General features: G+C 39.5%; 2 protein-coding genes, 1 long non-coding RNA gene and 1 other non-coding gene across 4 annotated transcripts; 1 reads left to right on the forward strand and 3 right to left on the reverse strand.

Annotated features, from left to right (window-relative positions):
• The first annotated feature begins 3,389 nt into the window (after window positions 1-3,389).
• On the forward strand, window positions 3,390-8,468 carry LOC141588160 (uncharacterized). The gene is made up of 4 exons (XM_074409614.1): window positions 3,390-3,587; window positions 3,740-4,336; window positions 8,118-8,196; window positions 8,329-8,468. Exons 1-4 carry the CDS (start codon window positions 3,390-3,392, stop codon window positions 8,466-8,468), a joined length of 1,014 nt encoding a protein of 337 aa, XP_074265715.1.
• Window positions 8,469-11,027: 2,559 nt separating this feature from the next.
• On the reverse strand, window positions 11,028-11,927 carry LOC141588161 (uncharacterized). Its single transcript, XM_074409615.1, has 2 exons — window positions 11,793-11,927; window positions 11,028-11,327 (listed from the first exon to the last, which is right to left on the reverse strand). The coding sequence occupies exons 1-2, from the start codon at window positions 11,925-11,927 to the stop codon at window positions 11,028-11,030; spliced, it is 435 nt and encodes a 144-aa protein (XP_074265716.1).
• A 6,905-nt stretch (window positions 11,928-18,832) lies between these two features.
• LOC141658768 (uncharacterized) lies at window positions 18,833-20,195 on the reverse strand. The gene is made up of 3 exons (XR_012549409.1): window positions 19,580-20,195; window positions 19,267-19,486; window positions 18,833-19,155 (listed from the first exon to the last, which is right to left on the reverse strand). It is a non-coding gene; the product is annotated as an uncharacterized LOC141658768 (long non-coding RNA).
• Window positions 20,196-25,035: 4,840 nt separating this feature from the next.
• LOC141588962 (small nucleolar RNA R71) lies at window positions 25,036-25,142 on the reverse strand. The gene has a single exon (XR_012519927.1). It is a non-coding gene; the product is annotated as a small nucleolar RNA R71 (small nucleolar RNA).
• Between the last annotated feature and the right edge of the window lie 2,185 nt (window positions 25,143-27,327).

Consider the following 27,327-nt stretch of genomic DNA (forward strand, 5'->3'; position numbering starts at 1 on the left):
CTTGATAAATATTACAACTAATTCAAAACTTACTACTTACTATCATCACCACATGCAAGACTCACAATTCCTTTATAACTAATACTAATAGAAAGTTTTATTAACGCATCATAACCACCACATCACTCAACTTTGCCAGGTACTATTAACACTTCACCACTTATACTACATTCACCCACACTTCTATTCAACCATAATACTACGCAGTTCATCATCACAATTATACATGCTAGATATTACCAGAGATTCCATCACAGATATTTCTAACTTAACCATCATACACTCTAAGCACATAAATCCTGACTCAATATTCCCATAGCCGGTGACTCGCTTAAGCTTAATGGGGCCATGATTTTGAAATGAGGGCGCCTACTCACCCAATATCAAGCATCAACTGGAGCTCCCAACACATATACACCAGGTTTATTTTATTAGACTCACTACGTTCATTAGGCTCATTTGTTACAGGTTCCAAAATCGTCGCTCTGATACCACTTTGTAGCACCCCCATATAACAAGGAGCCTTAACAAGACCTTCTCTAGAATATAAGGGCGTTACCATCTCGGTTGCCCGAGGACAGTAATAATCAAATGTCGATAAAAGAACGGTTAAGTTATATTACAAGTGATTTACAACCAACCGACGATATGAAAGATACAACTCAAACCCACTATCTACTATGTGAACTACTTCTATCGTGACTCGTGATAGACTCGTCCCTCCAAGCACCCAGCTATGATCCAAACAACCACCTGCTAAGACTGACTGCTCACCATAATGGATCATGACAGACACAACAGAAACAAACAATAAAACAAAACTACACCTGAAGTGTTCCCTCCTTTAGCTCGTACTGTCAGAAGTACACCTGTAAGGTATATTTTGAGAATGAATAAGCAGGGTGGTCCTGTTGGTGCTAGGGTTTCTAGTAGTGCGGGGCCATATACTTTCATTGAGGCTTTGAAGAGACTGGCTACACCAAAGAAGAGTGTAGATCAGAGTGGTAAGGATCCCCCTCCCCCTATCATTATAAATGCATAGCATTGGTTTTTGGAATGTTAGGGGCCTTAATGACATTAATAAGCAAAAGTTAGTTCAGTGGTTTATGCAGAATAATGGTGTGGGCTTATTTGGTTTACTTGAAACTAAAATAAAACCTAGTAATTTGTTAAAGAGGAATACTACTTTATGTGATGGGTGGAGTATTTCAACTAACTGTAGCTGGCATAAAGGGGGGAGAATTTGGGTTTTTGGAAACCTGAATGCTTCTCTATTCAGTTCCTTGCTTATGGAGCTCAATATATTCATATGAGAGTTAAATCTTGTAATAATGATAGGATGTTTCTTTCGTCCATAATATATGCTCATAATGGAGTCCATGAAAGGTAAAAATTATGGGATTTCCTTAAGGCCGAGGTTGTGCATTGTTCTGTCCCTTGGCTTTGGCTTGGGCATTTCAACACTGTGTTAACCCTAGTTGAAATATTGAGAGGGAATTCTACTGAAATGGAGATGGAACAGTTCCAAGACTGTGTGTCTATTTGCTGTATGGAAGATATCCAGGCTACTGGGGCTTTATTCACGTGGTCAAACAAATAAGAGCCAGTGGATAAGGTTTATAGTAGACTTGATAGAGCTATGGGGAACCTAGAATAGATGGAAGGGTTTGGTGATTATTTGGCTCATTTCCACCCCCTCGTCTGTTTGATCACTCTCCTTGTACACTTTCTGACAGGAAGAGCGGTATGAGTGGCAAGAAATATTTTAAGTAGTTTAATATGTGGGGGCAATCTGACATTTTTAGAGAGCGTGTGGCTAATGTGTGGCAGAGACAGTATAGGGGTACAAAGATGTTTCAGGTGATTAAAAAACTGAAGGACCTCAAGCCAGTTCTCAAAAGTCTGAAAAAATCATGTTTCCCTGACATTGAAACTAGTTATAATCTTACTATTCTACTGCTGTAGAACATTCAAAAAGATTTGGTTCTCAATCCTGGTAATACTGATCTAATGCAGCAAGAACATGATGTGGCACAAGAACTGAAGAAGTTACTCACTGCAAGGGACAATTTCCTAGTTTAAAAGGCTAAAGTTCAATGGTCTCTGGAGGGAGACATTAATACTGCCTACTTCCATAACTCTATCAGAAAGAGAATGTTGCAAAACAAGGTTTCGAGTATTGAAGATTAGAATGGGGTTGTTTGTACTAATGGTGATCATATTCAAAATGCTTTCCTGGGGTACTATATGGATCTGCTGGGTTCCCAAGCTGCATCTGAACCTGTAAATTTACATGTGGTTAGAAGGGGTAATTATTGTACTGAGGTGTATTGGGAGGAGTTGAATAGACATGTGACAGCATAAGAGGTGAAACAGGCTTTATTTAGTATTACAAAGGATAAATCCCATGGACCTGATGGCTATATAAGCCAATTTTTCATGGATGCCTGGAATGTCATTGGAGGTGAAATGACTGATGCTATTCTAAATTTCTTTGAGATTGGGAAGATGTTAAATCAGATTAATGCAACTCTCATTACATTGATTCCTAAAGTTGATAGGCCTGTGTGTGTGAAACACTTCAGGCCTATAGCTTGCTGTAATGTGATTTACAAAACTATCTCTAAAATTATTTGCTCTAGATTGGCTGTGATCTTACCTGATATTATCAGCAGAAACCAGGGTGCCTTTATTCAAGGCAGGAGCATTTTTGAGAATATTTTGGTCTGTCAAGATCTGGTTAGACTTTATAGTAGGAGAAATGTCTCCCTAAGATGTATGTTTAAGCTTGATCTTTATAAAGCTTATGATACAATTGAATGGGGGTTTCTGCATCAAATGTTGAAAGCTCTGAAGTTCCCTAAGAAAACTAGGCAGCTTATTATGACTTGTGTGTCCTCTACTAGTTTTTATTTTAATCTCAATGGAGCTATGTTTGGGTATTTTAGAGGGAAGAGAGGGTTAAGGCAAGGAGATCCTATTTCTCCCTTGTTGTTCACTATTTGTATAGAATACCTGACTAGAATATTGGACTATGCTACTCATAGATGGTCTTTTACGTTTCACCCTTTGTGTGGGGCTCTAAAGCTGAACCATATTCGTTTTGCAGATGACTTATTGTTGTTTTGCAAAGGGGATGTTAAGTCTATAATGCTGCTGCTTAGAGCATTTTTCACCTTTTCTGCCACTTCTGGATTGAAGGTGAATGCTTCTAAGTCTAAGGTTGTTTTTAGGGGTGTGCCTGAGAGTCTGAAAGCAGAGATTATCTAGATTTTAAGCTTTAAAGAAGGGGATCTACCTTTTAAATATCTGGGAATACCAATCCAGGCTGGGAGATTAACAAAGATGGATTGGAATGTCTTGGTAGAGAGAACTGTGACTAAATTTAGATGCATTGGGCTAAGAAGTTGAGCTATGCTGGCAGATTAACTCTTGTCAATTCTGTCTTGAATACTTTACACAATTATTGGGGATCCATTTTCCTGATTCCAAAAGCTGTGGTAAGGAAAATTGAGGCTATCTGCAGGAATTGTTTTTGGGAAGGTGGGTCTGAATATCAGAGGGTCCCTTTGGTTGCCTGGGATAAGGTGTGATGACGCAAAAAAAAGAAGGAGGTTTGGGTGTCAAGAAGGCATAGAGTTGGAACATTGCAAGTGTAGGCAAACTAGTTAAATAGGTATACACTAAAGATGATAGGTTATGGGTTCAATGGGTTCATCATATCTATTTGAAAGGTCAGGACCGGCATTTTAATGTTCCTCCTTCTGATTCCAACTGGAATTGGAGAAACATTTGCAAGGTTAAGGGTCTGATGTCCACTGGGTATGTGAATAACCATTGGGATCATGATCCTAAGTTTTACAGTCTTAAATCAGGTTATGGTATGTTTCAAGGAGGACGCCCCTCTATAGGTTGGCATAAAGATGTTTGGGATATATGTTGTGTTCCTAAACATTCTATTATAAGCTGGTTGGTTCATGATGATGCTTTAAATACGCGTGAGAAATTGTTCAGATTGAAGATTTGTGACAGGAATCAATGTGTCTTATGTGAAAATGGGGTTGAAACCCATCAGCACCTTTTTCATGGATGCAATTATGGTGAGCAGATTAAGATACAACTGGATCAGTGGCTACAATTTAAATTCAACACTCATTGTATGGAACTGTCTGAACTACAAGTGAAGGTATGCAAGATGGTCATTGTAGGATTCTGGTATCGTTTATGGCTTGAGAGGAACTCTTGCAGGATTGATCAACAACTAACATACCCTGAGAGGATTGTACAGGAGCTTAAGAGGATGATACACGCTCGCATTAAGCTGGAGGTTGATGGGGTAGTTTCATCAAAAGATAAAAATTGGTTGCATAAACTAGAAATTTTAATGTAAGGAAGTTGGTAATTGTTTGTATTGATCATGTGTTTGTAAGGACTACATGTAAGTTAATCAGTTTTAAGTAATACAAAATGCTCACATTTTACCAAAAAAAAAACAAAACAAAACGACACAAGGTCAGCAACTGAGGTATCAAACCCAGAAAATTAGAGACAATACAAGTACAACAACACACACCAAACCTTCAACCAACCACCATCTCTGACTGCCCGAAGGTCCAGTCCTGCCAGTGGGGGACCGCAGTCGTTCCTACCTAAGCCCCGCTCAACTATCCGAGCGATAAACCCATGTTCCTTAATGTGCACATCCCCTCCCGTGGCGGGTTCCACGGAGGGCGAACTAAGGGCGTGAAGCCACTCCCGCAAGTGACTCAGCTCAGCCGAGGGCACACCTCGAGAACCACAGACAAACAATCACAATCATATGTACTAAAAACAAACACCAACTACTATACCAACACAACATTAACAACTACCACAACCAATCAGCAATACTAACTCTACACCAGCCAAACAACATCAACAGACACTTTAGACAATCAACAGTACTGAGTAGGCGAACCCACCTTTAGCAACTCGCAGCGATCCCATGTCCAACCACAAGATACCAATCAACTAAGCAAACCACCTATACAATCATTAAAACCATCTATTACTATCACTACAAACCAAATTGAAAACAATGATGACGATGATGATGATGATAACATACCTATACAAATCAATTCGGCATCAAGATCGCTACCTGACTCAAGCATCCCATCCCCATGGTGTAAGCATCCTCAAAGGCCTCAAGTAAAGGGACTTTGGTGAAGGAGAAAGGAGGTGACGACATTTAGGTTTAGGAAGAAAGTGCGAATTTGATTTGGGATTTCACGATACACGATTTATAATTCCCCGTTGCAAACCCGTTACTCGAATGAGTAACCAACTTACTCGATCGAGTGACCTCTACTCGATCGAGCTCCCAAGTTACTCGATTGAGTAGCCTTAGCTAGATCGAGTAAAACCCAAACTAAAGCTCACTACGTCACAAGTCTTCACTCGTAAAGTTTCCCAAGTTCAAGATCGGTGTCTAAGATCAGTCAATATCGGTCAAAGCGTCCCTAAAAGAGCGGGTATTACAGGCACCACTTATGTAACACCCCTAATTTCCATAATATAATTCTTTAATTTTATTTTCCCATATTTCACATTTTATTTTCTGGGAAAATATCCGTCTCTTGTCTTTTTAGCCCGTTGGGTTCGAAAACGGTGAAGACCCGCTCTTTCCTTGGGTCTCACATGATTCTTGGTGTAGATGGGTAAGTTTTGGGCCTAAGCTTAGAATAAACCCATGAGCTTCTTTATAAATAAGAGGGAAACCAAACCCTTGCAATTCTTTTCTCTTATTTATCTCAAAACCCTAAACCTAATTCTCGCCTCTCATATCTCCCCTCGTGCCGTGTACCTCCACCCTCCCTAGGGTTTCGTGTCGTGCCTTCTTCCTCCTTCCTTCATCATCCTTCGTGCTTAGATCGATCCTACTCCTTGGATCTATCTATCTTCTTCGTAAGTTTTATGTTTTCGCGTAGTTTTATAGTTTATCTATATATATATATATATATATATATATATATATATATATATATATATATATATATATATATATATATATATATATATATATATATATTAGTATATTTATTAGACTCGTTATCTTTGGCACGCGGATGATTCAATAAAGGCGTGGAGACCGCACCTGGAGAAGACGTTTATATCATTGAAGACGATCTTTAGGATTATTTGCTTAATAAGGTAACTAGGTGTTTTCCTTTAATTGTGTTTATGCCAATTGATGTAATTAATATGATTTAATGATTGGGTTTTATGATTGGTACATGTTTGATTGTTTATTATCATGATTAATTATGTTTTTGCATGTTTGTATATGATTTAATGATTTAATTATATCTCGTATCTTGTTTACCTATTTATTATGGGTGTTATGAGCGCAATTATGGTTTTTGAATCAAACCATAGTGGCGGCATGATAGGCGGCCAAAAGTGCTCTCCAAAGTTATAGTTAAAGCTAGTATAACCTTGATTATGATTTAAGTGTTATAGCTGAAGTTAGTGCAACTTTGGGTTGTTACTCTAGTTATGGCTGAAACAGGTATAACCTTGGAAATATGAATCCAGGTTATAGCTGAATCTACTATAACATTGGATACGAGTTAAGGTTATACCTGAAACTAACGTAACCCTGAGATTTATGACTCAAGGTTATAGTTGGAACTAGTATAACTTTGAGTTGCGTACCAAGGTTATGGTTGAGGTAAGTATAACTTCCAAGTTATATATATTGAAGTTATAGAAGAGGTTACTATAACCTCGCATCCAGAGTTCATGTTATGGTTAAGGTTACTATAACATTGATAGTTAATACTTGTTTTACATGTTTTGTGGTGTTCAGTTATATTATATGACTATGTGTGCATGAGTCGTTGGTTACTCTTGTTCATATGATAAGTAGGATGGTAAGTTATACTATCTTATGAGTTGAGTCGTGATGTTGTTCACACGTGTTGGTACAGTCAGTTATACTATGCATTTATTTGTCGGTTGGTTTGAATAGATGACGGTAGTATTAGTTTTATACTATCGGAATGAACAAACGCTACCCTTCGGGGACTTGTGAATGGTCTATGGTCGGGGGGTAATAGAGGCAGTGCGTTAAACGCTCTGTTCCCCGAGTGTCGTTCGGTGTACAGTTATTGCACCGAGAGTCTGACCAGGTCTTAGACATGTAGACAGTGGTTATACGCTATATATAGTACCTTAGAGGCAGTGCGTTATACGCTCTATCAACTAGAGGCAGTGCGTTATATGTTATAGCAGTTAGAGGTAGTGCGTTATACGCTCTAACGACGTTCGCTCTATTCGTTTATGCTTTGATGATCGGTTTGTGCCTTCTGTTGCTGTGGATCATGTGTCACCATGTTTGCTATGCTTTAATGCTAGCTTTGTGCCTTTTGTTGATGTGGGTCGTTTGTCGCTACTAGTCTTGTAAGTGTTCATGGTCTTGTGGTTGCATATGGTCTAGGTTTGCATGTTTGCATCCGTCTAAGGTAGATGAAGTTATGGTAAGTTTGTGTTGGGTTTCATGAGTATAGATGATCTCACATGTTTGCTGGTTTTACATTTCAATTGTTAATGATTGTTGATTATATTCAATTGTTGTAAACATGACTGGGAGAGGATCTAGTTACTCCCGAATGATTGTCGACCCCCATTCTCAGGTTGAATGCGCGTCGCTGTTTGGATGATGTTGTTTGGGATGCATCGAGGGGCGAGCCGAATAATAAAGTAGGAGTTTGTTTTCATGTTTTGAGAACCTTTGAATAATGTATTAGATTGGTTTTAGATTTAGTAGCGAACCGGATTGGTCAGGTGTTTCCGCCACCTAGACCCATTTGTTATCACATGCTCTGATAATATCTTTATATCAAATGTTTTTCCTTTGTTATATAATCCGGGTTATTACAGTTGGTATCAGAGCGAACACGCTCCCAACTCTCGCTTAGTAAGTGACTAAAATAAATGACCTAGTTAATGAGTGAGAGTAAATGGGGTAGAAACCAATAGGATTGGTTGGTTTTGTTATGTTTGTAAAGTGTATGAGTAGTTGTTTGGAGTGGTACTTAGGTTCTACCACTTATAACGAAATTTTTATCTTGCAGATGGTGCTTAACGCGAATGGTGAGAGTGATGCTGATCTCATCAGGAGACTTGAGGCTGGCATGGCATCTATGGCTGAAGGTTTCACTAATCACCTCAACAACAACAACAACAACCATCCGCAACCGATTGTGTTTGATCGCTTTGCTCGTCACCATCCTCCTACTTATGATGGTGTGAATGATCCTACTGCTTTGGAGGCTTGGATTCGAGAGATCGAGAAGCTGTTCCTTGCTACTGGTTATCCTAAGGATCAGAAGGTGGATATTGCCACCTATTATCTAAAGGATGAGGACGACAACTTGTGGGCTCTTGCTAGAGCTGGTCTGGAAGTTCAGCCAGGATATGGTTAGACTGTCTTCTCCGAGGCTCTGAAGAAAAGGCTCTATCCCGAGAAGATGCGTTGGCAGAAGGAGCAGGAGTTCCTTCGTCTACAGCAAGGTTCCATGACCGTTGAGGAGTACACTAACAAGTTCGTAAAGTTGTCCCGATTTATTACTTTTGTTGCTATGGACGAGGTGTCGAGGACTTGTCGTTATGAGAAGAATCTAGCTCCCAAGGTCCAGACTGCTATGTCTGGTATTCCTTCGACTTCATTCCAGCAGGCTTATGATCGTGCTCTTAGTATCTATGATTATGTACTTGCTACCGAGGCTGAGTAGAGTGCGAAGAGTAAGTTTGTAAAGAGGCCATATATTGCTCCCAGTACTTCCTAGAAGAAAAAGAAGTATGAGGCTCGTCCGTACACTCCGTGTGATCAAGATCAATCTAAGAAGGATTGGGCTGCTTCAAGTGTGGAAAGGCGTACCATCCGGGTACAAACTGCTTATCTGATACTCGCTTACATGTTATACCTACAAGGCTCCGGGACACAAGTCGATCGATTGCCCTCAAAAGCCAAATTTTGATGCTCCTAAGGCTGATGCTCCAAATATTGGACGTGTGTTTTTGATGAATCGTGCCGAGGCAGATTATAATCCAGATGTGGTTACGGGTACCTTTCTCATTCACTCTTTATCTGCTTTTGTTCTTTTTTATACGGGTGCGTCGATGTCTTTCGTATCCGAATCCTTTTCCATCCGTGCTGGACTCTCTTCCTCATCATCCGTTCATACCTCTATATCCTTTCCTACGGGTGAGATTTTTTCTTGCTCCGTACTGTTTAAGGACGTGCCTATCAGTATTGCAGGGGCGATCCTTCCTGCCGATTTTGTCCAATTCAAACTAGGAGAGTTTGATGTGATTTTAGGCATGGATTGGTTATCTCGCTATGAGACTAGGTTCCTGTGTCGTGATCAGAAGCCTGAGCTTAAGATTCCTTCAGGTTCGAGGGTTTCTTATCAGAGTGTTAGGGTTACACCTACCGTCAAGTGGGTTTCTACTTTGAAGATGGTTAGCTTCGGTAGAAAGGGTCATTAGATCTATCTGTGCAGTGTTCAGGATGTTTCATATGAGCCGAAGTTAGAGGATATCCTTGTGGTTAGGGACTTTCCTGATGCCTCTCCTGAGAATCTACCTGGTATTCCTCCTAAGCGAGATGTGAAGTTCTCGATTGAGTTGCTCCCTGGAACTGGTCCCATTTCGAAAGCTCCATATCGTATGGCACCAGCTGAGTTACAGGAACGTAATAAGCAAATTGAGGAGATGATCGATAAGGGTTTTAGCCGACCGAGTGTTTCGTCGTGGGGTGCTCTAGTTTTGTTCGTCAAGAAGAAGGATGGTAGTATGCGGTCATGCATCGACTACCGTGAGCTGAATAAGGTTACTGTCAAGAATAAGTATCCTTTGCCAAGGATCGAGGATTTGTTTGGTCAGCTCCGTGGTGCAAGTGTGTTCTCAAAGATCGATCTGAGGTCTAGTTACCATCAGATTCTAGTTAGGAAAGAGGATATTCCTAAGACTGCGTTTCGTTCGAGGTATGACCACTATGAGTTCGTGGTGATGCCGTTTGGGTTGATGAATGCACTTTCCGTTTTCATGGATCATATGAATCGCACTTTCAGCGAGTATTTGGATAAGTGTGTCATGGTGTTCATAGACGACATACTGATTTACTCGAGAGATGAGGCTGAGCACAAGAGTCATCTTCGTGTTATCTTGGAGAGACTGCGTAAGCAGAAGTGGTATGCTAAGTTCTCAAAGTGCGAGTTTTGGCTAAGGGAAGTCACCTTCTTGGGTCATATGATATCTGGCGATGGAGTTATGTTTGATCCATCGAATATTCGAGCTGTGGTCGAGTGGGAGAGTCCAAAGAATGTGAACGAGATTCGGAGTTTCCTGGGACTAGCTGGGTATTATCGTCGGTTTGTGCATGATTTCTCTAAGATCGCGAGACCGATGACTCAGTTAATGAAGAAAGAATCCAAGTTCATTTGGATGAAAGCTTGTGAATCCGCTTTCCAGGAGTTGAAGAAGAGGTTGACTACCGCTCCTGTGTTGACTCTACCAAAAGAGGGCATTGAGTTCGATGTCTTCTGCGATGCGTCTAAGTCTGGTTTGGGTTATGTCTTGATGTAGAAGGGTAAGGTTGTGGCTTATGCTTCTCGCCAGTTGAAAGTTCACGAGATGAACTACCCGACTCACGATCTTGAGTTAGCAGCAGTGGTGTTTGCACTTAAGCTTTGGCGACACTTTTTTTTTTTTTGGTGAAATGTGAAAATTTCCATTAAGCACAAACAACTATTACAAGCTACGGTTTTAATACAACCATTTTCAATATCTATTGACCCAAGATTGGTCACGCCTATCAATACAGGGTCCAATTTTTGACTTCGACCATAACAAACTGTCCTTTTTGAAGAGTTTCAGAACAGTTTCAGGCCTACGAAGGCAACAGTCCACTCTTGCCTTATTTCTTTGCAACCAGATATGATAGTGTGCAGCATGAATGAGGCACATAATCATACCTTCCTTCAATTGTGAAAGCTTGCAGTCCCCAACCCATTGCACCACTTGGAAGGGATAGAGAACTCACATAATCTGGCAACCTCAACCATAATCCTGCTGCTATACATACAAGTCCGAAAAAGATGCTCAAAATTCTCAACAGCAGCTCCACAAAGTAAACAGATATCATCAGATGCAATGCCTAGAGTATATAATCTGTCTTTAAGCTGTAGTGCCTCCCTAGCAATCAGCCAGCCAACAAACGGATGTTTAGGGATTACCCTGTTATTCCAGACACACTTGTGCCACTGAACTTCCTGATATTTCTATCTCAACATCTCATAACCAGAGTTCACAGTGTAAGCTTTGTTACCAAACACCCATTGTCCATTAGTAAAACCAGCAGCTAACTTGTCCCTGACCTTACATACAGTTTTCCAACCCCAGCTAATATCTCCCACAGGGGTATAATCAGACCAGTTACACCCTTTTAAATAAACATTACTGATCCACCTTACCCAAAGTTTATCAGGACAACAGTAAATCCACCAAACAAGCTTCCCTATAGTAGCTTAATTCCAGGCATAGCTCTCCCTAATACCCAAACCACCTTCAGTTTTTGGAGAGCAACTCTTATCCCAACTCACCATGGGAACTCAAATATACTCAACATTTCCATCCCATAATTAATTTCTACATATGGCATTTATCTTATTGAGCACACCCTTAGGAATAATGAAGATATTGGCCCAATAACTATAAATGGAGGATATGACTGAATTGACCAGTACCAGCTTGCCAGCATAGGAGAGCTTCCTTGAACCAAAACTTCTAACTCTATCAATCAGTTTTTCAACTAAAATAGTACAATCTGCCTTCTTCATTCTCCCACAAGTGATGGGTATAACCAGATACCTAAAAGCCATCTGTCCTTACTTGCACCCAGAAACTTGGAGAATATCTTTTTTAACCCAACTAGGCACCCCATTAAAATAGTCATTAGTTTTAGTAGGGTTCAGCTGCAAACCTGAGGCACATGAAAAGGTGACAAAAGAACGAAGCAGAACCATGATAGAAGCAATGTCACCCTTACTGAAAAGCAGCAGGTCGTCAGCAAACATCAGATGGAAAAGCTGCAAACTACCACATAAAGGATGAAATTTAAAAGGCATGGTAGTAGTAGTGAACCTTAAGACCCTGCTCAAATACTCCATAGCAATAGTGAAAAGTATAGGTGATAATGGGCCACCCTACCTCAACTCCTTCCTTCCTTTAAAATAGCCAAAAATTTCACCATTCAAAGAGAGAGAGAGAGAGTAAGAAGCAGACCTCACACACTCCATAATCTTGCCAATAAATTGCTGAGGGGAATTAAGAGAGGTCAACATCTGTTCCAGGAACTCCCAATTCAAAGAGTCATAGGCCTTTTTGAGGTCCACCTTAAGCATAAATCTGGGTGAAGCAGACTGCCTATTGTAGCATTTAATAAGGTCCTGACAAACCAGGATATTCTCAACAATGCTTCTACCCCTAATGAACCCCCCTTGATTGTCACTCATAATATCAGGCAAAACTCTAGCCAGTCTGTTGCACATCAACTTTGAAATACACTTATAAACAACATTACAATAAGAAATAGGTCTAAATTCTGTGACATTCTGAGGGAGAGCAATCTTAGGTACTAAAGAAATGAGGGTATGATTAACCTATTTTAATAACTGACCATTAAGGAAGAAATCATGGACTGCATCACAGAGACTACCACCCATAATATCCCATGCATCTTTGAAAAATGCACTAGAGTACCCATCAGGGCCAGCAACTTTATGACTTGGAATGGAAAAAAGAACTTCCTTAATCTCATCATTAGATATAGAGGCAAGCAACAAATCATGATGCTCACTAGTGCAGAGATTCCCTAACTGAATAACATTCTGAGACACATGCATAGTTTCAACAGAGGAACCCAATAACTCCTTGTAAAAATCCAAGAATGCATTCTGAATACTAGTAGCATCCTTACACAGTCTACCTTTCATATCAGCAATTTTCAAAACCTTATTTTGCACATGTCTAGCCTTAATCAGACTATGGAAATACTTAGTATTATTGTCACCTTTCTCCATCCAAGTTGCCTTAGACTTTTGAAGAAAGTATTCATGAGAGGCCTGCTCAAGAAATCTAACACTACTAGCAGCCATAAGCTCATTCTGGATAATCTCAGGATCAAAAGGATTAGTCCTAAGCTTTTCCTGAATGTACTCCAAGTTCATTCTGGCCCTAGAAGCATTATTCACAACATCATTAAACTCACTCTTATTCAACTGTTTCAAGGGCATCTTTAGTAACTTCAATCTCTTCACAAGCTCAAACATGTGAGTACGATAAAGTGAGGTGTTCCAGGTTTGTTGAACACAAGACTTAAACTCATCAGAAGTACTCCACATATTAAAATACTTGAAATGCCTTCTATTCTTACCATCATCAGTCATACTCTGAACAACACAGGGGGTATGGTCAAAAGTTCCTTCACAATAAAACTGAGCATATACACTCCCACTATCACTAAGCCACCTATGATTCACCAAGACCTTATCAAGCCTACTATACACCCTTGTCTCAGGCACTTGTTTATTACACAAGGTGTACAAGGACCCACTAGCAGGACAGTCGGAGACCTCACACTCATCAACACACCTCTTGAAGTCCTCCATTTCCTCATTGGTGCTAGTTCCCCCTAATCTTTCAGCAGGCACCAACACAGTATTATAATCACCACAGATTACCCAAGGCCCTTGAATTTGACTTTTAAATCTGGGTTAAAGCTTTGGCGACACTATTTGTATAGAGTCTCTTGCAACATTTATACGGATCATAAGAGCATGAAGTATATCTTCACTCAGAGAGATCCTAACATGAGGCAGAGACGTTGGTTAGAGCTGCTTAACGACTACAAGATTGAGATGCAGTATAATGAGGGTAAGGCAAACGTAGTTGCCGATGCTTTGAGTCGCAAGGTGTGTCATGCTATGATATTGGTGATGGTGTTACCTGATGACTTGAGTCGAGTGTTCCAGAAGATGAGCCTTGAGGTAGTTCTTCCCGGTACTTTAGATTTGAGTGCGGTGGTTGGTGAACCCGAGATTCTTCATGAGATCCGAGTTAAGCAAAGAGAGGATGAATACTTAGAAGGAGTTCGAGTCGCTATAAGTGAAGGACGCGCCAGAGACTTCGACGTTGGACCTGATGATGGGCTGCGATTCCAAGGTCGTTGGTGTGTACCTAGCTGTGAGGTCTTAAAATGTAAGATTCTCAAGGAGACTCATAGTACTCTCTATTCGGTTCATCCTGGGGGTGATAAGATGTAAAAGGATCTGAAGTTACAGTTTTGGTGGCCGGGTATAAAGAAGGAGATCGCTGAGTTTGTGAGCTGTTGCTAGGTTTGTCAGAAGGTCAAGTTCGAACATTAGAGACCTGGTGGTCTACTGCAACCTTCGGAGATTCCCACTTGGAAATGGGATTCGATTTCAATGGACTTCGTCATGGGTTTGTCGAGGTTGTTGAGAGGAATGAATGCGATTTAGGTCGTGGTTGATCGTTTGACTAAGGTCGCGCATTTCATTCCAATGAAGGAGACTTGGAGTCTCGAGGAACTAGCGAATGCTTATCAGCGAGAGATCATTCATCTTCATGGGATTCCTAAGGATATCATCTCTGACCGTAATCCGAGGTTTTGTTCTCAGTTGTGGAAGAAGCTGCAGTTAGCTTTGGGCAGTGAGCTTAAGATGAGTACGGCTTTTCATGCTGCAACTGATGGTCAGACTGAGCGTACGATTCAGACGCTTAAGGATATATTGCGAGCTTGTGCTTTGGAGTTCCTAGTTAGTTGGTAGAAGAGTTTACCGCTTATGGAGTTCTCATACAACAACAGTTACCAAGCGAGTATTCAGATGGCTCCGTTTGAGGCACTTTATGGAAGGAAGTGTCGTAGTCCTTTGTGTTGGGACGATTCTTGTGAGGCTATCGTTCTTGGTGCAGAGTTGGTTCAGGAATCGATTGAGCAAGTAAGGTTGATTCGTGAGAAGCTTAACGCAACCCAAGATCGACAGAAGATGTATGCACAATTGCGGCGTAGGCCGATTGAGTTTGAGGTTGGCGATAAGGTTTTTCTTAAGGTTTCACCGATGAAAGGTGTCAAGAGATTTGGGCTTAAGGGCAAGCTTAGTCCTAAGTATATTGGACATTATGAGGTGCTCGAGAGAGTTGGCGAGGTAGCCTATAGGTTCGATTTACCTCCGAATCTGTCGGAGGTTCACGATGTTTTCCATGTGTCGCAATTGCGTCATTATCGCAGTGATCCTTCTCGTGTTCTACAGGCTGATGTTATCGACGTTGAGCCTAACCTGACTTATGAGGAACGACCTGTTTGTATTTTGGAATGTCAGGAGAAGAGGTTAAGGAATAAGGTTGTACCTTTAGTTCGGGTTCTGTGGAAGAGTCAGAAGTTCGAGCAAGAGACTTGGGAAATTCAAGCGTCTATGCTAGAGAAGCATCTGCATCTTTTTTAGTAAGGTAGTTCTCTTATCAAGTTTCGAGGACGAAACTTCTTTTTAGGGGGTTGGATTATAACACCCCTAATTTTCGTAATATAATTCTTTAATTTTATTTTCCCATATTTCATATTTTATTTTCGGGGAAAATATACGTCTCTTGTCTTTTTAGCCCGTTGGGTTCGAAAACTGTGAAGACCCGCTCTTTCCTTGGGTCTCACGTGATTCTTGGTGTAGATGGGTAAGTTTTGGGCCTAAGCTTAGAATAAACCCATAAGCTTCTCTATAAATAACAAGAGAAACCAAACCCTTGCAATTCTTTTCTCTTATTTCTCTCAAAACCCTAACCCTAAGTCTCTCCTCTCTACTCTCCCCTCGTACCGTGTGCCTCCACCCTCCCTAGGATTTCGTGTCGTGCCTTCTTCATCCTTCCATCATCATCCTACGTGCTTAGATTGATCTTACTCCTTGGATCTATCTATCTTCTTCGTAAGTTTTATGCTTTCGCATAATTTTATAGTTTTATAGTTTTATAGTTTTATAGTTTTATAGTTTTATAGTTTTATAATTTTATAGTTTATATATATATATATATATATATATATATATATATATATATATAAATAGGATCTCGTGCGAACTTCAAGTTCGGTGCGAACTATGCGAACTAATACTCTAACAGTGATATTCATGTAACCGCACAAGGCCCAAACCCCTCATAAATAACCAAAGCCCAAACTTCTCAAAACCCAACCAAATATTCTAGGACTCCTTTTTTCTTTCACCTCTACACCAGACACGATGTCAAATCGCCGGCGCCGGAGTACCAGATTTAGTCGGCCATCTGCGGCAAGGGCATCGACGACGCATCTAGTTTCTCCGCGACATGTTTCAGACTCTCCCCTTCTCTTTATCTTCCCTGTCTTCACTCCAACCATTGTGCAAGCTTCACTGCCACCATCGAACACCACCGGCAACAACTCGTGACAACAATGACGACGCCGAGGACATTTTTCCAATCACTTACACATGTTTCATCTACAAAATTCGTTTTCAAGTTAAGTAAATCTAAGCTCGAAAATCGACAATCACCTGCCGGCACAAGAATGACCACTTATACTCCGGCGAAGCTCTGACGGTAATTTTTAAATCCGAGCATCGTTTTATTTGTAGATCCGGCGAAGGTTGAATATTGCGACGGAGTGTTACTGCTCCGGTGGTGATGATGATGGATGGTGCGAAATGGAAGTGTAGGAGCAGCTCATCGTGGCTTCAATTGGTGGAAGTGGTGAACCGGACTCGGGTTTTGATTCCGAGTTTAGTGTTGAAGATGGAGATGGTGGTCACGGCTTGGTTTCGATGTCGAGATGAGCTGGGGTTGATTTTGGTGGGTTACTGGTTCACAATGGTGAATTCACAAAAACTTGGCCATTGAATTGTTAAATGAAATTGTTGGTGGAGTTGTGTAGCAAAAGGAAGGAAGCAGGGGCTTTCTGACTTTATAAAAGTCATTGGTCAACTCCTTGCTTTCTTTTATTTGATTTGTTTCCATATGGCTACTTGGATTTCCAATTTGAGTTCATCTTATTCATCCGTTCTCACTAACTCGATACCTACAAATACAAAAATATGAGAGGAGTACCAACATTCCAACAAATAATATAAATTGACACTAATTAACTTAAAAGTAATAATATTTCATTTTATTCCAATATGAATTAATAATAACAAAGTCGAGCTACTAATTTGACTAAATAGGAGACAAAATGTAGGTTAAAAACGGGTAAAATATGGCATTATCGGTAACTAACATACCTCTAACTAGTTTTAACGATTTCATTTTCTGAAGAGGAATAGGATCATACCTCTACCTAGTTACTAGATACATTTCTTTAAGTTGCTAGATACCTCTTTTAAGTTACTAGATACATTTCTTTAAGTTGCTAGATACGCTCCGTTAACTTCCTAGATACACTCCTTTAAATAACTAGATACATTTCTTTAAATTGCTAGATACACTCTTTTAAGTAACTAGATACATTTCTTTAAATTGCTAGATACACTCCTTTAAATTGCTAGATACACTCCTTTAAGTAACTAGATACATTTCTTTAAATAGCTAGATACGCTCCTTTAACTTATAATGCATACCTTTAAAGTATTAGATACGCTCCTTTAAGTTACTAGATACATTTCTTTAAATTGCAAGATACACTCATTTAAGTAACTAGATACATTTCTTTAAATAGCTAGATACACTCTTTTAACTTAATGCATAACTTTAAGTAGCTAGATACACTCCTTTAAATGACTAGATACACACCTTAAACTAGCTAGATACACTCCTTTCAGTAACTAGATACATTTCTTTAAATAGCTAGATACACTCCTTTAACTTAATGCATAACTTCAAGTTGTTAGATACACTCTTTTAAATGTCTAGATACATACCTTAAACTAGCTAGATACACTCCTTTAAGTTACTAGATATTTTTCTTTAAATAGCTAGATACGCTACTTTAACTTAATGCATAACTTTAAGTTGCTAAAGATCACACTCAGTAATGTTCATTGGCTCAATCAGAAAACAGAAAGGCAGACCATACAAGAAAATAACCACAAACAAAAGAAATGCAACAAGAAAACCATTGTTTTTTCATTTAATTCTCAAAGATCACATACAAGGTAAGACTTTGCGTAACTTATTCAATTCCAACTCTTATCACTTCGTAAGCATGGCCGTTGACACACATGCTTCTCCTGCATGCAAATTGCCTAGTATACCCCTTGATCAAATTCTCTCTTTGTTTTCCGTTTTTTTTAAATGCGAGCTAATTTGAGTCATCCATTGTCTACAGGATGAGGTACAAATAGATTGAGGCTATTGATCATTCTCTTAAGTTGACTAGAAGTCTCTTAATTGATCAGTACCAGATCAGCAGACGTAATAAAATGATAATGCAGCATTGCAACAACTAGAGCATTATTATTGCTCTATAAACAGAGGTACGCTTGATCCTCATTCTTTTTCTATGCTTAATTTGCTATGGAAATTTTAGTCGCTAAATTGTTCCAGCCTTGTAGTGTAGTGATGTTTGCTAAGTTTCGCTTTATAAGACATCTCTTATAATTAAAATCTATTCCGTATCAGTCTTGGTTTTGCGAAAATGGTTTCTGTTACACCTGATGTAGGAGTTTTCAATCAGAAAACAGAAAGGCAGACCATACAAGAAAATAACCACAAACAAAAGAAATGCAACAAGAAAACCATTGTAACAAATGCAATTTAACATTCGATTATGAAAGGTATAAGTACAAACAAGACACATAAAAACCATTTTCCTGAACCAACTCTTCTAAGGCTATAAAACAAACCAACAACAACCACCCGCAGAGTCAGAGCCAATCGCGCTGCTGCAACTTAAGAGGCAAATAAACATCAGACAAGTACTGAAACCCAAAAGAACTAAGCGCCTGAATTTCCGCCTTTTGCTTACTCTTAACCATCAACTCCAACTCCTGAACGCACCCAGGATTATTCTTGACAAAATCCTCCTCCAGCAAATCCTTCCTCGTCTTAATATCCTGCTCGGTCATAGGCACCCTACATTGCTCAGAAATCTTATACTTATCAATTTCTACAAACACAAACCCACCACAAATCATTAATTGAATTGAATTCATCAATCAGACAGTTAGTAGAAGAAGTGGTGACCTGGATGGATATCAAAGAGGTGATACTAACACGCCCTTGAGAAGCCATGAGCATGATTTTAGAGCCATCGCCGATGCGGAATGAGCTTAGAGAGTGAGCATCCATTTCGTAGGTAATTCAGTTTATACTAATTCAGTAATTCATAGTCAGTTTAATTAACTTTTTCGGAACCAGTAACAAAGTTGTTGAATCCATCGAAGCGGCCGAAATCAACATATCCCTGCAAAAACAGAAAAAAGGGAAAACACGAAGGTGTATAACTGTTGCAGCACTACATTAAAAAATGCACATTAATTTCAAAGACCGCGCTAACCATCCTATTTCGTCATCGTCGATCGATTCTCAAATCTCAGCTCCACTGCACCGGCACCCACCCACGGCGGCACAACTCAATCACCTTCTTTGTGTTCCGATCTCGTCATTCCCATCATCAATCTATCACCATGTCCTTTCTCACCAATCTCAGCTCGCCGTTTAAGCAACAACCCGGACTCGTTGTACCTTCGCGCCACCATGGGCGACCACCACCCTCGAGCACACATTAGAGCCAAAATCGCTTTATTTTCTCTGACAATCAGCTACCCAGACCATATACCGTAGCGACGATTTAGGTGGAGTCGGGGAAGGTGGCGGGTTGGGTGGGAATCAGCCGTTCTCAATGTTGCTCCGCCGTTGTTCTGACAAAAGTTGTTACGCTGCAACTTCTTCCGGGTGTAATGTGAAGCGACGGTGGTGGAATGGTTACCACCGGGGCGTTTTTGAGGTCTCGGGCGTTTCCCACGGTGGTTTCTAAGTGGACGAAGGTGGTGGTAGGTTCAGCGGGGATGAAAGGTCGGATGAGTTGATGGTATTTTGATAATTTAAGAGAAGACGAGATTAAATGGGGACTTTGGGGATTTGATAATCTAACGGTTGTACAGCTAAGTTCGTACAGTTCGCACCGAACAATAGTTAAACGGGACCCCGATATATATATATATATATATATATATATATATATATATATATATATATATATATATATATATATATATATATATATATATATATATATATTAGTATATTTATTAGACTCGTTATCTTAAGCACGTGGATGATTCAATAAAGGCGTGGAGACCGCATCTGAAGAAGACGTTTATATCGTGGAAGACGATCTTTAGGATTATTTGCTTAATAAGGTAACTAGGTGTTTTCCTTTAATTGTGTTTATGCCAATTGATGTAATTAATATGATTTAATCATTTGTTTGTATGATTGGTACATGTTTGATTGTTTATTATCATGATTAATTATGTTTTCGCATGTTTGTATATGATTTAATGATTTAATTATATCTGATATGTTGTTTACATGTTTATTATGGGTTTCATGAGCGCAATTAGGGTTTACGAATCAAACCCTAGTGGCGGCATGATATGCGGCCAAGAGTTCTCTCCAAAGTTATAGTTAAAGCTAGTATAACCTTGATGATGATTCAAGTGTTATAGCTGAAGTTAGTACAACTTTGGGTTGTTACTCTAGTTATGGCTGAAACAGGTATAACCTTGGAAATATAAATCCAGGTTATAGCTGAATCTACTATAACATTGGATACGAGTTAAGGTTATTGCTGAAACTAACGTAACCCTGAGATTTATGGCTCAAGGTTATAGTTGGAACTTGTATAACTTTGAGTTGCCTACCAAGGTTGTTGAGGTCTCTTCCTATATGTGTGTGAGGGGCATTGTCCCACATAGGTAGAATAATAGTTAAGAGGCTAGCTTATAAGTTAGTGGGCTACTCCTCCTATCAGCAATTGGTTTTGGATGGAACCTCACTTGCTTATGGGTCGGCCTCATGCACCTACTTCTATAAGTCCGCTGCGGAGGACTCAACAAGTGGTATCAGAGCCGATGGTTCGGCTTGGGATCGCAAGGTGCGATGTGGTGACGGTGCTCGAGATGACGCGGAGTAGCGTCGTGGTTGCGGAGTAGCACCACCGTTGGACTCTCTCCCTTGGTTGACAAGAGATGCGGAGTAGCATCATGCGGAGTAGCCTGGTCGGCCCGACGCGGGGTTGTGTCGGGTGCGGAGTAGTGCCAAGTGAGGAGGAGTTTCAGCACACACACATGTGAAAGAGGGATATTGTTGAGGTCTCTTCCCATATGTGTGTGAGGGGCATTGTCCCACATCGGTAGAATAATAGTGAAGAGGCTAGCTTATAAGTTAGTGGGCTACTCCTCCTATCACCAATTGGTTATAGGATGGAACCTCACTTGCTTATGGGTCGGTCTCATGCACCTACTTCTATAAGCCCGCTAAGGAGGACTAAACAGTTTTAAAAATAAAGGTTACATGTTTATCAGGTAACTAGTCACCTAATTCTATTCAAAGTTAAAGTGGGTAATAGTATATTATGTTGGTAGTTAAAACAAAGGTTGGAGTAATTTGAGAAGGTCCATCATAGTTTAGAGTATTCTTATTAAATAATTCTTTTAGATATGTTATAATCATCACATCATACGTACACAATAAGAGATATATGCATCATGTAAAACTTACTAATTACCTTACTTTTATGTTACAGCATAATAAAAATAATTTGGATATGTGTTGGAACAGAGATGCATGAAATACCTTAATTAGTGGGTATTAGACTACGCATGTTTATTAAATATATTAATGGGTATTAGACTAGTGGGTAAAGATCAATTCATCATAAGAAAACCCCATTAAAATTTACTTGCTCATTCACTAAAACAAAAATTCACGTAACACGTAATTTTACAATTCATGGGTCAGGTTATTATTTTTACGTTGGCCGCAAATAATTAACAAAATCCTATATTACATTAAGTTGAGAATTGTTGTAGCGGTGTTCACATGGACTTTACTTTATTATTTAACATTATTTTATAAGGACAATACCGTATTATGTGTACCATATTTTTTTAAAAGCTAGTTGATCACAACCATTGTATTAAAGAACACTTACTCGACATCAAACATATAAAAAAAATATTGGCTTATATTCCATTTTATTTTTGGGATATGTAATCAGTGCAATATATTTATATTGTTCAAGTATAAGTGGTCGGAAATCCACATGTAAATGCTAGTGGCCAGAAGTTCACAGATACCCCGCGTTTGACATAAAGGAATAAAGCGGTCCTTATTGGAATTTTGTTGAGTCTTGCCTATATATACGAGACACCTGTTGTGTCCTATGTCACATCATTTATCTGATCGGATATGTTAAGAAACATTGCCCTGGATTGTGGGCAACTAAGAAAGTTGACAGGCAATGATTCAAATGTGACAATAGATGTCATCCGGCCGGGTTCTTATTATACCTGATGTGACTCATATTTGAGCATATTTAGTCCCCGAATTAACCCCGTTCCCATGCTTTATAGCACATAATTGGGTCATTTACTATCTTTAGCTTTCCCTTTTGCATATTCTTTGAGGTTTTGTATCCTTGATAGGAAAGGAGTGCTAACCTTGCAGTTACAAGGCAAAATGGAGCTAAATTGATCGCATCTAATGACCAAGCATCAAAGAGAAGACCAATACTAGAGGCCTAAATAGATAATAAAGTGAAATGGGCAATGATGAAAGGATCCTTGCATCCCCGAAATGATCCTTGCGGATTGTTAGGGAGGAAAAGAAGAAAAGTTGTCTGCCCAGAACTCCGAGCGGATCGAGCACAATCCGGGTGTCTCCCAGTAGCATGATCCGAGCGTCTTGTGCCAGAGATGAGCGAATTGCAGCAGTCTGATCCGAGCGTCTTCCCCAGGATCCGAGTGGATCCTAAGACAAAACAGCCCGTGCCTTACTTCAAGACGCACGGATCGTGGCAAGACTAGCACGAGAATATGCTCATTTCTTTCGAGAGGAGCATTTCCTCAACTTTTCTTAGGGTCTTAATAGTCATTTAATCCATTAGTAACCCTAATGTTTGTACTTAATCTTTAGTATAAATACCCCTTTGTACTACCTAGATTAGCATGATCTCTTAATATTCTCTTAATCTCATTTTAATCCATCCTTAATTAGTTCTTAATACTCTCAAATTAGTTGTAACACGATTGATCAATATTAATCTCTACTTAATTTCTCTATTGTTCTTCATTTATTTTGGGTAATTAGAAGATTATTTGGGTTTATTTGGGAGATTGACAACCTTCCATCAATCATCAAGTACTTCTATTATTATTTTGCTTTATTATTTGGATCATCTGCATAGGTATAATTATCTTTACCCTTGTTTAATTATTGCTAATTACTTTCATTTGTTCATCATGTTTAGCCTTGTTAGTTTGATTGAAAATCTTATTAGCATGTTGAATTTGGTAATGAGTAAGTAGTCGCTTAGATAGGGTTAGTTGGGAATTAGGGCAATCAAACATGGGGAATGATTCATGCTTAATCTAATATGTTTTCATAATTAATTTGCTTGCTTATTGTGATTTCAACTTATGCACATGTTATGTTTGATGAAATGCGAGCCTATGAATCATTGCATTTTTTGATCCATCACCTATCTTTTCAATGAGGCTTGTAAGCATATAAACCAACTCGAGCCTCATTAGACCATGCATAAAGTTGAATAGGAAGGATTAAGTCAACTTGTAGGTGTTGTACAATCTAATCGATTCTACTCCGGGACCCAAACCTTCCTAGGGATTGTAAGCTTATACACCAACTCGATCCCATCACAACAATAAGTGCTTGCATATAATTGAGAACATGTTTGTATGATCAATTCCCATGAATCCCCTATGAACCCATGACACCCTAGCCTTTAATCATTTGTTTAAATCTCCATTTCTTTACCTTGCTTTGTTTTTATTGATTTACTTTCTTCTTGTTAATTAGTTAGACCAATTCCATCTCAACCCAATTTTGTGACACCCTTAGACACAACCATTTGCAATTAAAAATCCTACATCAATACCCGTCCCTTGGGATCCGACCTTTACTTGCCTCTTTGCTAAGAGTAGTTCGTGAAGTTATAAATATTGTTTTGGTTGGTAGCTTTTGACGACGTGTTTGACCGCACCAAAAATAGCACCCTTGCCGGGGACGGTGTTAAATTGATTTGATTTTAATTAATTGTTTTTAGTTGTGTCTTTCTTTACCTTGGGGAAGTAAAACTCCTCAAGGTTGTTCTAATTGTTTTCAAGTTGTTTGATATTTTGCATGACTAGGAGATCACAAGGTAATCCATTGCCTATTGATTTCGAAATTGAAAGGACCTTAACAATCAATAGAAGAGTTGCTAGAGGTACTTCAAGAGTTATAGGTATTAGTGAGATTGTGGACATTCAACCAAATAACATTGAATTTACCAACCCTTTTGCAAGAGAAGGAGAGGATAACCCAATACAAAACCCACCACAAAACCAACCCACAATGCCTAAGTTTTCATCACATTCCGTACCAACCGAGGAGAACTTACAAAATGGTACTCCTACACCACAACATCTAACCGGTAATTTCATTGCCAAATCCGCATTCATACAATTAGTCGAGAGAAGTCAATTTGGAGGGATGTCTAGTGAAGACCCTCATTCACATATGGAGACTTTTTGTGACTATTGTGATGCAATTTCTCAAACTGGAGGTACTCAAGACCAAATCTGATGGGTATTATTTCCTTTTTCTTTGATTGGTACCGCGAAACAATGGTTGAAAGGCCTAGACAAGGCTACTCTTGGTATTGATTCATGGAAGAAGTTAGCACTTGCTTTCTATAAGAAATTATATCCTCCGGAGAAGACTAACATGTTGAGAGCCCAAATCACCGGGTTTAAGCAAAGAGATGAAGAATCATTGTACGAGGCATGGGAGAGATTTAAGGACACTTGTCGTTCTTGTCCACACCATGGTCTTAGTGAATGGTTCCTTGTGCAACAATTTTGAAATGGTCTATATGAAGATTCCCGCAATATCCTCAACATGGGATCAAATGGGATGTTTACCGAAGTTGATGACAATCAAACATGGGCTAAAATTGAAGAAATGGCGGTGCATAATTCATAATATAGTAGACCTCGAAAGGCTACTAGAGGAGGAAAGCATGAGGTAGATTCCATCACACAATTGGGTGCTCAACTAAGTGCTCATATTGATACCATCAATTTGAAGTTTGAGAAGGCCATGGCTAAGCTTGATGAAGCTTCTAAATCACCTAAACAACATGTTAATGCTATGGTGGCATCATCCTCAATTCCAAGTGGAGTATGTGAGAGTTGTGGAACTTTGGGACATGAGCAAAGTGAGTGTAGGGGAACAAGTGAACAAGTGAATGCTTTCCAAACATACAAATGTTGCACCCCTTATTCCAACTATTACAATGAGAATTCCAAATTCCATCCCAATCTTTCATACAAGAGCCAAAATGTTCAAAACCCTCAACCAACATACACCCCACCTCCAATGAGAAACCAAGCTGAAAGACCTTTTGCAATCAAAACCAAAGTTATCAAAATCAGCCTTCATACAATCAAACAAATGACCAAGGCTTTGATGTTCAAAAAGCTGTCCTCCAAATGCAAAAGAATTAACAATCATTTTTCACTCAAATGCAAAAAGATAGCCAAGGAAAAGACATCACCATCAACAATATACTAGCCTACACCAAGATGTTGGAAACCCAAATGTCTCAATTAGCATCTTCTATCTCTCAAAGACAAAAGAGGCAATTACCACCTCAAGGTAATCCCCCAAGACATGAAACAGTGAATGCCTTCCATTTGAGGAGTGGTACAAGATATGAATGGCCAAAGAGACCAATTGATGAAGAAGTTGTGGATGCTAGTGACAAGCAAAGAGTAAAGAACTCTAAAGAAGAAGAACCCACCACCAATGAAATTTCAAAGAAGAAGAATGAAGAGAAGGCTAAGAAAAGAGAGCTTATTGTGATTAGACTTCCATTCCCAAGTCGTCAAGCTAAGCCTAAGTTTGATGAACAACTTGGAAAGTTCATGGAAATTGTGGAGAACTTAGAAGTCTCAATCCCATTCACGGAATTGATCAATCATGTTCCGGCCTATGCAAAATACATGAAAGATATCCTTACCAAGAAGAAGTCCATCCGAAATCTAGAGACTATTGCCTTCACCAATGTGAGTAGTGCTATTCTACAAGGAAGTTCCCCTCCAAAACTCAAATATCCGGAAAGTTTCTCTAATCCATGCACCATTGGCGACACTACAATCAACAAAGCATTATGTGACCTTGGAGTAAGTGTAAGTGTCATGCCATATTCGGTGTGCAAGAGGCTAGGAATGGGAGAACTCAAGTGCACCAACATTACGCTTCAAATGGTGGATCGATCAACAAAGATACCTCTAGGGATATGGGAAGATGTGCTCATGAGAATTGGTAAATTCTTCATCCCGGTAGACTTTGTCATTGTAGAAATGGAGGAGGATTCAAACATTCCTATCATTTTAGGAAGACCTTTCTTGCATACTGCGGGAGCGGTGATTGATGTGAAACATGGAGAGCTCACACTTGAAGTGGGGGATGAGACAATTACTTTTAATCTTGACAAGACAGTGAGAGCTCCCCGATTACATGAGCCATGTTTCGAGGTTGATCACTATAGCCGAGAAAGTGATAGGAAGAGGTTAGCATCTCAATTTAAGGATCAAGCTATGAGTAAAGAATCACCACCCATATGGAAGAAGAAAGTGGATAACCTTCAAGATATTCCATCCAAACAGCAAAAAACTTTTCAAAGCAATGAGAGCTTGAGTAGCTCACCACCAACCATGACAAGCAAAGAAGAAGGCCTCATTGGCCATGACAACAAGAAAGAGGAGTTGTTTTCATCAAGTCATGATACCATTGGGGAGAAAGCTAGTGAAGTGTGTGGTCTATGGGATGACGAATTTGAAGGATTAGTCAATCCCTACATTGGCAGTGCTATGACCTTAGACCAAGGCTATGTTGATCCTTGTCATCACTTTGATATGGGTCACCATTATGAAGAACAAAATGTGCAAAGGTCTATTGACGATCTTTACAATGAAAATGAACAATCCTTTGATTAATTCTACAAGGTGTTGA

Source organism: Silene latifolia, chromosome 6 (genome assembly GCF_048544455.1).
Source record: "Silene latifolia isolate original U9 population chromosome 6, ASM4854445v1, whole genome shotgun sequence".
NCBI lineage: Eukaryota > Viridiplantae > Streptophyta > Magnoliopsida > Caryophyllales > Caryophyllaceae > Silene > Silene latifolia.